We start from the raw sequence: 12,613 nt of genomic DNA on the forward strand, positions 1-12,613 counted from the left end.
CAACGTACCTCGAACCTCACCTCCTCTGAGAATCTTTCCTGATACTCCATTTCTGTTCTTGCTTAAATATTCCTTTTGAGTACTTCAGAGTGCCTGTGCAAATCAGTGTCTTAGCACGTATGACTCACTACAGTAATTATCGCTTTACTTTACTTCTAGGCTGTAACCTCTTGGGGTGTAAGTACCAGGCTTTATTCCATTTTATATCCCTAATGCCTTTCACAGTGCCTGAAATTAATCTGTGTGTAATAAACACCTGCCGATGAATTTAAAAACTCAGTGAATGTACAGCCAAACGACTGGCCTGTCTAAAATGGAAGAAATCAAATTCAAATTACTCTCAAAAGAAATTGTACAGCTGGATGATAATAAAGCCGTATACTAATTAAAAATTGTAATTAGCTAAACCAAAAGTCGGAGAAGTAATTTAAACTATCAGGAGGTAAGAATTGTGCCACTAGACCACGTGACACGAACACTCTTTTGTTTTTCTTGTTGTTGTTTTTTGACAGTTTCTGAGGGAAAGCGCTGTACAAACCAGGTTTGCAGTTCAGACGCCTGGCGGCGCTGCAGGCTAAAAATGGAGGTGGAGCCAGGCGCTTGCCACAGACTCCATTTTACAAAAGACAAAACTGAGAGGGGCTGGGGGTTGACGCGCCTTGGAAAACGTCGGCAGCAAGCTGAGATTTTAGACCTTTCTTCAAACAAATGGGAACTAGATATATGTTGATGTTATCCCTACTGGAAGACTTCCGAAGGCTTCTTTCATTAAAGACAACGCAGTCCAAGAGGCTATGCTGGAAACTGAGAGAAAATCCAGCAGAAAAAGGCAAGTGGTGAGTTTTCCTTTTCTTCCTGGGCGTAGCGTAAGCAGTCCAGGAAAAGGAAGGCTGCTTTTTATAGCCGGTTCCTGGAGATTTGGCCTCGCAGCGGAAAGGGGAGTGTCTGCGTAGCGGCGGGCAGACAGACCTGAGCAAGGTGGTTTCCAAACTGACCAAAGATTCGTGAGTAAAGGCTCTTCTGTGGGTGGATCTAAACTATTAAGAGATCAAAGAATATTTTAGATACACCCACAGAAGAGCCTTTCCTCCCGAATAGGAAGCCAGACCTATAGAAACTATACATTTCCAAGTATTACCTGTAAACTTTTTTGTTTTCTGAGAAAAATCTATGAATCTGAGATGTTGCCCCTTTGAAAAATTCTTGTGAATGTTTCAGAATGTGCATGGGGATGTGCATGAGATTTGGTCGAATTTTCCACCATTGGAAACCACACAGGGAGTTTAATTTCACAATAATATGCGATGCAATAGTGGGGTGAGTAATTTGCCCATTCTTGGGGGAAAATCACTGGATGAAGAACAACCTATGGTAAGTTTAACTCTCACAGAAGAAAATGGTAGGTATCAACACTACTCTCAGACCTCCTAAGGTCCAGATCATGACAATCAGTGACAACCTTTGAGATGCATGCTCCTCAGCAACGTGGTTGTCAAAGCCTGCTCAAGATTTAATCTCAGTATATTAAGGAGCTGTTCACAGAATTCTCCAGACTCACTGAATTTTCCAGTCTCACTGAATTCTCCAATCTCTGGTGCGTACTCACCACACATTTTAAATACCACTCATATCTGTGCATTATAAACATTCACTGCAAGAAAATTACCAGGCAACTTCATGGCTACATGGCAAACATTCAGGAAATTTACATAGGAAATAGTTTCAGAAATACCTTTCTTCATGTAAAAGATGTTGGATGACAATTCCATAAAATTGGTGATGTTGACACTTACCTGCTCATCCTACAAGTACTTCCAGAAGAAGACTTCACCTCTTTAAGGATTATCTCAGAACTCTGGAATAAAAAGAAAATGCCTTGGTCCTTCCTTCCACAATTTTCCTTCCATTGCATGTAAAAAAAAAAAAAAATCCCCATATTCTGCCAACCTAATGCAAGACAGAGAGACGGGAGATACATCTCTTTAACATCACCTTATCTCCAATTAAATTAGGTTACTTGAAGCTAAAAACAAGATAGTATGTGGAGACAGCTATCACCCTTGGCATTCTTGCTTTCTGGGCTCTAGGTAGAAAGTAAAGGAAACACTCCCTTTCTGAATAATGCTATAGTTGTTGTTTTATTGCTCTATCTTCAGTAGTGTTTTCTTTTCTTCTGAAGCATAGCTAATTGTTAATTTATAGTCACAAGTACCAATGCCTTAGCTATATTTAACTTTTGTTTACCTGTAAGACAACTGATCTGGACACTTCAAAAAATTCAATATCAATAAAATACAGGGGACTGTTCTAGAATAAACAGATGTAACACCAATACAATCATGAAACTTGGTTTAAAAACAAATTTTCTAAGACATTCCTTATGTCAAGTGGTTAAGAAAATAAGTGCATTTGTAAAAGGAATTCAAGAGTGAATAGAATTCTTATTTAAGTTGAAGAAAACTGGGGGAGGATAATGGAAGGATAATTTTAAAAAGTTATTAGGGACTGGATTTTAGTTAATATGGAATTATTGTTACTTCGGTACATTGAGAGACACTACTTGAAAATATTCCATTTAGATTGCCATCAGTCTGAAAGAAAGGATTGGGATTTCCTTAATGTTTTGGTAAAAATAAACACTCGGAAAGGACGCAGGGTGGCGCCGCATTAGAAGTAGAAGGAAGAAAGCTACCAGTCTGCGCTCCTCTAGCCAGATGCTCTGCTAAAGAAGCAAGCAGGAAAGGGAGGCTTTCTAAGGCAGTTGCTCCGGGAAATCAGGGCCATAGGCATCTCCACTTATCCCAGTGTCTGAGTGATACTGGGAGATAGATCAGCGACAACGTGAATCCGAGCTGGGTCAAGTTTGCTGGGAGACGAGAGTGCGATGGAGGCAGGAGAGAGGAAGAAATGCTTTCTGAAACAAAGGCAAGTCTTGATATTCTTTGTTTGGCTGGGCATAGCTCAGGCTGGCTCTGAGCCTAGGCGTTATTCAGTGGCCGAGGAAATGGACAGTGGCTCCTTTGTGGCCAATCTCTTGAAAGACTTGGGGTTGGAGGTAGATGATCTAGCTGCTCGGGCCCCCCGGGTCGTTTCCAAAGGGAAAAAAATGCGTTTGCATTTTGATAGGCAGACCGGGGATTTGTTGTTAAATGAGAAACTGGACCGGGAGGAGCTATGTGGCCCTACCGAGCCCTGTGTACTACCTTTCCAGATGTTACTGGAAAATCCCTTGAAGTTTTTCCAGGCTGAGCTACGGATTAGGGACATAAATGATCATTCTCCAGTTTTCCTAGACAAAGAAATAATATTGAAAATTTCAGAAAGTATCACTCTTGGAACTACTTTCCTGATAGAGCGTGCCCAGGACTTAGATGTAGGAAGCAACAGTCTCCAAAGTTACACAGTCAGCCCCAATTCCCACTTCCATCTTAAATTACAAGACAGTGCCGACGGCACAATATTACCACAGCTGGTGCTGGACAAAGCACTGGATAGAGAGGAACAGCCTGAGATCAGATTAACCGTCACAGCGCTGGATGGCGGAATTCCACCCAGGTCTGGGACCGCCCTAATCCGCATTGAAGTCTTAGACATCAATGATAATGCCCCTGAGTTTGTAAAGCTGCACTATGAGGCGCATGTCCTAGAAAACAGCCCCATTGGATCCCAGGTTGCCATTGTCTCTGCCAGAGATTTAGATATTGGAACCTATGGAGAAATATCTTATGTACTTTCCCAAGCATCTGAGGATATTCGGAAAACATTTGGAATAAATGCAAAATCGGGAGAACTCCTTTTAACACAGGAACTGGATTTTGAATCTATTCAGACTTATACATTAAATATTCAGGCGACAGATGGTGGGGGCATTTCTGGCAGTTGTGTGGTGTTTGTCCAAGTGATGGATTTGAATGACAACCCGCCAGAACTGACCATGTCAACGCTTATCACTGAGATCCCAGAAAGCTTGCAGGAGACTGTAATTGCTGTATTCAGCGTTTCAGATCCTGACTCTGGAGACAATGGAAGGATGGTTTGCTCCGTCCAAGATGATCTTCCCTTCATTCTTAAACCCTCTGTTGAGAATTTTTACAGTTTAGTCACAAACACAGCCCTGGACCGAGAAACAAGATCCGAATATAACATCACCATCACCGTCACAGATATGGGAACCCCCAGGCTGAAAACCGAGCACAACATAACCGTGCTGGTGTCCGACGTCAACGACAACGCCCCCGCCTTCACCCAGACCTCCTACACCCTGTCCGTCCTCGAGAACAACAGCCCCGCCCTGCACTTCGGCAGCGTCCGCGCTACAGACAGAGACGCGGGCGCCAACGCCCAGGTCACCTACTCGCTGCTGCCGCCCCTCGACGCGCACGTGCCCCTGGCCTCCCTGGTGTCCATCAACCCGGACAACGGCCACCTGTTCGCCCTGAGGTCCCTGGACTACGAGGCCCTGCGGGCGTTCCAGTTCCGCGTGGGCGCCGCCGACCGCAGCTCGCCCGCGCTCAGCAGCCAGGCGCTGGTGCGCGTGCTCGTGGCGGACGACAAGGACAACGCGCCCTTCGTGCTGTACCCGCTGCAGAACGCCTCGGCGCCCTGCACCGAGCTGGTGCCCAGGGCGGCCGAGGCGGGTTACCTGGTGACCAAGGTGGTGGCGGTGGACGGCGACTCGGGCCAGAACGCCTGGCTGTCGTACCAGCTGCTCAAGGCCACGGAGCCCGGGCTGTTCGGCGTGTGGGCGCACAACGGCGAGGTGCGCACGGCCCGGCTGCTGAGCGAGCGCGACGCGGCCAAGCACAGGCTGGTGGTGCTGGTCAAGGACAACGGCGAGCCTCCGCTCTCGGCCAGCGTCACGCTGCACGTGCTGCTGGTGGACGGCTTCTCGCAGCCCTACCTGCCGGCCCGTGAAGCGGAAGCGGCGGACGCGGCCCCGATCGCCCCGCTCACCGTCTATCTGGTGGTCGCCTTGGCGTCGGTGTCGTCGCTCTTCGTCTTCTCGGTGCTGGTGTTCGTCGTGGTGCGGCTGTGCAGGAGGGGCGGGGCGACCTCGGTGGGTCGCTGCTCGGTGCCCGAGGGCCCCTTTCCGGGCCACCTGGTGGACGTCAGCGGCACGGGGACCCTGTCCCAGAGCTACCAGTACGAGGTGTGTCTGACGGGAGGCTCTGGGACTTTCAAGTTCCTCAAGCCGGTTATCCCAAACTTCCTTACTCAAGATGAGGAGAGGGTTAGTGAGGCAAACCCCAGTTTCAGGAATAGTTTTGAATTCAGTTAAATTTTAATAAGGGTCTATGATGCCGTCTCAGTCCAATTGTGCAGAGTCCTTTTTTACTGCCTTGCCCATTGGAGTTGTTTTCTTTGTATTTGAAATGTAACCATCTTATTCCAATTCAGCGCATGTTACTGGTGTTTCTAGATGTGCTGCTCTGTGGTATAATGAATGCAAATTTTCTTTCTTACTGTTAATATCACTGTAACTTAATTCGATTTAATGTGTGAAAGTATATTTTGTATTTTCTGAAGTCTTTAATTTTTAGAGCACTTTTTTTCAAAATTCACCTTCCACAGTCCCTAGGTAATTTTTGCATTCCTACATTTTTGAAAGTTTGCAATAAGTACATAGGGTTACTCTTTTTTCCTACCCAGAATATTTGTGTTTGTATAGAGTATTCTCTTAGGCTAGTTTAAACTTTCTTCCTGTGAACTCACATTGGCTAAAACCATTAACATAGGTACATTCATGAATCACAAAGCACCCTCTCACACTTTTCTAAATATATACTTCCTTAAAATGTTCATACCTGTTAAGTATGATTCTTTAGAGATTGTGAAAACCTTGACTGTTGGATTCTACAAATCATCCACATTAAAAGTCTTCAATAAATCAACTACCAATATTCTAAAATGTAGTTAAATAAATAGCAATGTCCAGTCATTTTCAGACATGCTAATTATTCATGCTTTTTATTAAAAATTTTAAAACCTCTGATTGTTTCAATCCCTCCATTTAAAAATCTGTTTTAATTATTTAAAACCATCTATTCTTTGAGTACTTCATTAAAATCCAAAAGATCTGAGAGAGTACATGTTTTTGTCTATGACCAAATTTTAGAAACTTCATATGTAATTTGGCATTGCATTTAAAAAAAATATCTGGAGCATTTATGATTCAATTGGAAATAAGCCCATGGAAAAAAAAATTTATCTTGGTTTGCTCATTCTATTTTTTTTTTCACTGAATACTTCCATTTTCCCCCTTTCAGTTTCCTAGACTTTTCAGTGCTTTTTTGTTTCCTTTTTAGTGCTTCAGTTATGTTTCTCAGTAGCTCTCCATTTATTGCATGATTAGCACAATGACTGCAAGACTAGGTTCTTCATAAAAATTTTAAATGACTGATTGAAGGAAAGAAATGTCTTTATTTCATCTTTGATACACTGACACTCAAATACATTAAAATACTCATAGGACAAATTTTGCTGGAATTAAATGCTCTCTGATTTAATTTTTGGTTATTAACAGAACTTCACTGCTATTCAAACATTATGCAGTTATTAGTACTTGGTGTCTCTTTCCTTCAAGATAGTTTTCCTTTTTCTTTTTCTGCTTAATTTTAATCTCCTCTCCTGCCCACTAGCTTAAGGAATCCACATGGGGAAATTGTGTTTACAATTTTATGATGTATATTTTCCTTCCATAATTCCTTAAGTGATTCATTTAACTTTCTTTATTCTTATTTATTTTTTGCAGTTCAATTTCTGATCCACACATTAAAATGGAATTTTAATTTTTAATGTTCTTCAGACTATCTTTAAATTTTTATATTATTTCATGTTTATTTGAACATACTATTAAAATTATAATATAAAATTTAAAGGTCTCATTTTGAGTTTAGCATTCATATAGAGAAGTATCTTGGTATCAAATTATTACCTGTTGGATCTTGGATAAGTCATATAATTTCTGTACCCCCAGAAATGATAACAGCTATTTAAATAGCTTGCAGTTATGTCCAAATAAGATAACATAAGGATAAGAAGTGTAATTTTGTTATTTTTAGTATCACTAATATTAAGAGTAAATTTAATAAATGGTCCTTCATATAACATTACTTATAATTGTGAAGAAGCTATATTGAACACATAATATTTGTGCTGTTTCGTTGCTCTGCCCAAAACCTTGCAATAGCTTCGTTTCACTCTTAGAATAAAATCCAGCCACCTATTATTTGGCCCCTGCCTCCCTGTCCAGCCTTGTCTTCCCACTTACTCTTTATTTTTTAATAGCTGATATTTATGTTTCTTTTTTTTTTAATGTCTATTTATTTATTTTTGGCTGGGTTGAGTCTTCGTTGCTGCGCACCAGCTTTCTCTAGTTGCCATGAGCTGGGGCTGCTCTTCGTTGTGGTGCACGGGCTTCTCATTGTGGTGGCTTCTCTTGTTGCAGAGCACGGGCTCCAGGGCGTGCGGGCTAATTTAGTCCTCGCCATGTAGGATCTTCTGGACCAGGGCTCGAACCCGTGTCTCCTGCATTGGTAGGTGGATTCTTAACCACTGCGCCACCAGGGAAGCCCCCCACTTACTCTTGAGACACTAAACTTTGGGTACACTATCCTACCTTCATTATCTAGAATAGCTATGCTTTACTGTCCCCGGGCCTTTGCATTCCTTATATATGCAATACTCCCATCTTAGTTTTAGCCTGGCAAACTTCTTCTCATCCTTCATATTCCAGATTAAATGGGACATCTTTGGGAAACTTTCTGAATCCCCCCCATTAAGTTAGGTCTCCATATTGTATACTTCCAATATGTATAATGCACTCATTATACATTTCCTGTATAGTACTGTTTAAACATCTGTTTAAATTCTGTTCACCCCATTAGATGGGAAACTCTATAAGATATATAGACATAGTGTGTCTTATTACCACAATACATCTAACTTCTACAAACGCAATAAATATCGGTTTCCACAGGTGAAATACAGTTATGCAGATTAAAGAGTTAATACAGATGAAACCAGTAATCATAGAATTACTGTGAAATAGGAAGAGGAGAAAGCTCTGTGTTCCTTGAGTGAGTGCGAAAATGTGGAAGGAATTAGGCATTTGTGGTCTCTGGATATATCCCCTGACATGATCTATTATAATTTTTTATCACCTTGCTTGAGGTTGTCTTTTCGTAGCATTTTTCTGACTATAAATGCAACTCGTGTGCATTTTACAAAATTTGGAAAATAAAGAAAAACACAAGTAGGAAAGCGAAGCTTCATCACTTAGAGCAAAATCTTGTAAAACTTTTTCTGTAATAATTACAGGAGGTGGGGTGAATAGTTCTAGCAGGTGCCCACTTCCGCAAAATCATGGAAATGGGACTCTACCAGGGACAGTCACTTCTTTTAGATAAGAGCGCATTTCTTCTCCCTAGATTGTGTTTATTTGAACCATATAACAGAAGGAATTCCTACAGTAGCATCAACTCGGTTTGATAAAAGGGAATAAGCGATTAAAAAAAATCAAAACTAAAAGCCCAGCAAACATCACCTTCTCCAAGATTCTGAAACTGTGAGCGAACGCACGGTGGCGCTGTTGACTAAGAAGGAGAATTAAACCGCAGGCACTGTGTATACTCAGTAACACAACGATTCACTGCAGTAAACTAGGGGTTGTGAGTCGGGGCAGATTTTTAAGCAAGCAAATCTAAGACTCTAGTAAGGATTATTCGCTAGGTTTTCTTCAAAGGTTAGGAGGCAAAAGACTGCGTTTCCCAGTGCTGTTGGAGGCTAGCTTGACAGTATTTCTCGGAAGAACATGGCAGAAAATGCAATGGAGGCCGGAGGGGAGCGCTTTCTTAGACAAAGGCAAGTCCTGTTTCACTATGTTTTTCTCGGTGGGTCTCAGGCTGGGTCCCAGTCGAGACGCTACTCTGTGGCTGAGGAAAAAGAGAGGGGGTTTTTCATCTCCAATCTAGCAAAGGATCTGGGGCTGAGTGTAGGGAAACTGGCCGCGAGAGGGGCCCAAGTTGTGTCTAAAGGGAACAGACAGTATTTTCAGCTCAACCATCAGACCGGTGATTTGCTCCTGCATGAGAAATTGGACCGGGAGGAGCTATGCGGCTCCGCAGAACCATGCATACTGCAGTTTCAGATATTACTGCAAAACCTCTTGCAGTTTATTACAAATGAGCTCCAGGTGATAGACGTAAATGACCATTCTCCGGCATTCTCTGAAAATGAAATGCAGCTGAAAATCCTAGAAAACACTCCCCCAGGAACAATAATTCCTTTGGGAAATGCTGAAGACTTGGATGTGGGAAGAAACAGTCTCCAAAACTACACGATCACTCCTAATTCCCATTTCCACGTTCTCACACGCAGTCGTAGGGATGGAAGGAAGTACCCAGAACTAGTACTAGACAAAGCACTGGATCGTGAGGAGCAGCCAGAGCTTAGGTTAATGCTCACTGCGCTGGATGGCGGGACCCCACGGAGGTCTGGGACCGTCCAGGTTCACATCCTGGTCTTAAACGACAACACCCCAGAATTTACACAGTCCCTCTATGAGGTTCAAGTTCTAGAGAACAGCCCCGTTAACTCTCTTATTGTCACTGTTTCAGCTTCTGATTTAGATACAGGAAATTTGGGGACAATATCATATGCAGTTTTTCATGTTTCTGAAGAAATTAGAAAAACTTTTCAACTAAATCCAATTACTGGTGATATCCGACTAATCAAATATTTGAATTTTGAGGCGATCCATACTTATGAAGTGGATATAGAAGCCAAGGATGGTGGAGGCCTTTCAGGAAAATCAACAGTGATATAGTTCAGGTGGTTGATGTGAACGACAACCCACCAGAACTGATCTTGTCCTCAATTACCAGCCCTATCCCAGAGAACTCGCCAGAGACTGTGGTGGCTGTTTTCAGTGTTTCCGACCTAGACTCTGGAGACAATGGGAAAATGGTGTGTTCCATCGAGAACGATCTCCCCTTCATCTTGAAACCATCTGTAGAGAATTTTTATACCCTATTGTCAGAAGGAGAGCTGGACAGAGAGATCAGAGCTGAGTACAACATCACCATCACAGTCACAGATATGGGAATCCCCAGGCTGAAAACCGAGCACAACATAACTGTGCTGGTGTCCGACGTCAACGACAACGCCCCCGCCTTCACCCAGACCTCCTACACCCTGTCCGTCCGCGAGAACAACAGCCCCGCCCTGCACTTCGGCAGCGTCCGCGCCACAGACAGAGAGGCGGGCGCCAACGCCCAGGTCACCTACTCGCTGCTGCCGCCCCTCGACGCGCACGTGCCCCTGGCCTCCCTGGTGTCCATCAATCCGGACAAGGGCCACCTGTTCGCCCTGAGGTCCCTGGACTACGAGGCCCTGCGGGCGTTCGAGTTCCGCGTGGGCGCCGCCGACCGCGGCTCGCCCGCGCTCAGCAGCCAGGCGCTGGTGCGCGTGCTCGTGGCGGACGACAAGGACAACGCGCCCTTCGTGCTGTACCCGCTGCAGAACGCCTCGGCGCCCTGCACCGAGCTGGTGCCCAGGGCGGCCGAGGCGGGTTACCTGGTGACCAAGGTGGTGGCGGTGGACGGCGACTCGGGCCAGAACGCCTGGCTGTCGTACCAGCTGCTCAAGGCCACGGAGCCCGGGCTGTTCGGCGTGTGGGCGCACAACGGCGAGGTGCGCACGGCCCGGCTGCTGAGCGAGCGCGACGCGGCCAAGCACAGGCTGGTGGCGCTGGTCAAGGACAACGGCGAGCCGCCGCTCTCGGCCAGCGTCACGCTGCACGTGCTGCTGGTGGACGGCTTCTCGCGGCCCTACCTGCCGGCCCCGGAAGCGGAAGCGGCGGACGCGGTTCCGGCCGCCCGGCTCATCGCCTACCTGGTGGGTGCTTTGGCGTCGGTGTCCTGGCTCTTCCTCTTCTTGGTGCTGGTGTTCGTCGCCGTGCGGCTGTGCAGGAGGGGCGGGGCGGCCTCGGTGAGTCGCTGCTCGGTGCCCGAGGGCCACTTTCCGGGCCACCTGGTGGACGTCAGCGGCACGGGGACCCTGTCCCAGAGTTACCAGTACGAGGTGTGTCTGACGGGAGGCTCCGGGTTAAATGAGTTTAACTTCTTGAAGCCGATTCTCCCTAGTGGTCTGGTTCAAGACACTGGGCAGGACTAGTGCAAAAAGGCAATTGCAAGAATAGCGTAGGTTTCATTAACAGAAGAATCAGAAAGTTGTCTGGCTACAAATGCTTTCTTTTAAGTCAAGGCTCTTGAGTTGATATAGTATTTTGTTTATATCTTGATTTTACTTTCTGTCTAGTTAACCCTGCATGTTCTTTTTTCATCTGCTTCCTACCTTTTCAATCCAGTATTAATGCCTCTTTCTTTTTCTAATAGCTGAATAAAAATAAATGCATTATCTTTTAATGATGATTTCAAATAGGTTTATTTAAGGTAGTCATTTCAAATTCTCTATCCAAAGCAATGTAGAGAGAGTTCTGAACCACCAATATTATAATTTACCCTATTGAATATAGTCAGGTAATATTCTTTATACTACTCCTAAAGCAGCTTTGTCTGTGGTTAATGAAGTGGATAACTAAAAATGTTTTAATATGTACCATTTTAAGGTGTATCATCCTGTAGGGGCTTAGTACTCAAATAAAACTTACACATATAATTCATTTTCTGTTTTGACATTTGCAATTAATATTTCAACACTGTATATGCTTATATTGGCTAAAAATGGACAAAATATGTAGGTCAGATTACTCTTAGATTTGCCTAAAGTGTATTTATGATGGATGACTGAGAAAAAAAATTAAACATAGGCATTTTGAACAACTGATCGTGCTTTTTCGTTTGGCATGAAAAGATTACTTAATAAGCATCTGGTGGAATGACAATTTGTTTTTTAATTTCTGAGATGTAAGTATTATCAACATGAGGGCCATTTTTAAAAAATTTCAAGAAAGTACATGTATATATGTTCTCTAAATGCTTTATAGCAAAAGTGGTGTCCCATCCAATCCTACTTTAAAAAAATTAATATCTACTTGGCATTTATATGGTGATATATGAAGGAAATATTTTCTTTGTTTCCTCTCTTAGTTCCCTCCTTCAGATTTCAACCTGACATGACTTAGGATTATGTATGGTCCTTCTGGGATAAACACTGCCCAACCACATCAGCATTCTACCTCCTATAGAGTAATTAAAAGAAGATTAGAAGAATGGGAAGTTCTAAAGGGGAGAGAGCGATATCACTGTGAAAGTCTAAATTAACTACAACTAAGAATAAACTCTTGAAGCAACCAAACATCAATTTTTATGTCTATTTTGAATGAAATAGAAAAAAAAAAACCTTATTTTAAAGTACAAAATATTTAGTCCCCAATTTAAAAATCTGATTAGTGGGCTTCCCTGGTGGCGCAGTGGTTGGGGGCCCGCCTGCCGATGCAGGGGACGCAGGTTCGTGCCCCCGTCCGGGAGGATCCCACGTGCTGCATGGCGGCTGGGCCCGTGGGCCATGGCTGCTGGGCCTGCGCGTCCGGAGCCTGTGCTCCGCGACGGGAGAGGCTACAGCAGTGAGAGGCCCACGTACAGCACAAAAA

The 12,613-nt window shown here is 44.0% G+C and overlaps 1 protein-coding gene and 1 pseudogene across 1 annotated transcript; both read left to right on the forward strand.

The window, feature by feature from the left end:
* Positions 1-569: 569 nt before the first annotated feature.
* On the forward strand, positions 570-7,013 carry LOC117311624 (protocadherin beta-2-like). The gene has a single exon (XM_033853280.2). The coding sequence runs from the start codon at positions 2,885-2,887 to the stop codon at positions 5,276-5,278; it is 2,394 nt and encodes a 797-aa protein (XP_033709171.1). The 5' UTR covers positions 570-2,884; the 3' UTR covers positions 5,279-7,013.
* A 1,453-nt stretch (positions 7,014-8,466) lies between these two features.
* Positions 8,467-11,744, forward strand: LOC117311625 (protocadherin beta-3-like; annotated as a pseudogene).
* Positions 11,745-12,613: the final 869 nt, after the last annotated feature.

The sequence above is a fragment of the Tursiops truncatus genome, chromosome 3 (assembly GCF_011762595.2).
Source record: "Tursiops truncatus isolate mTurTru1 chromosome 3, mTurTru1.mat.Y, whole genome shotgun sequence".
Classification (NCBI taxonomy): domain Eukaryota; kingdom Metazoa; phylum Chordata; class Mammalia; order Artiodactyla; family Delphinidae; genus Tursiops; species Tursiops truncatus.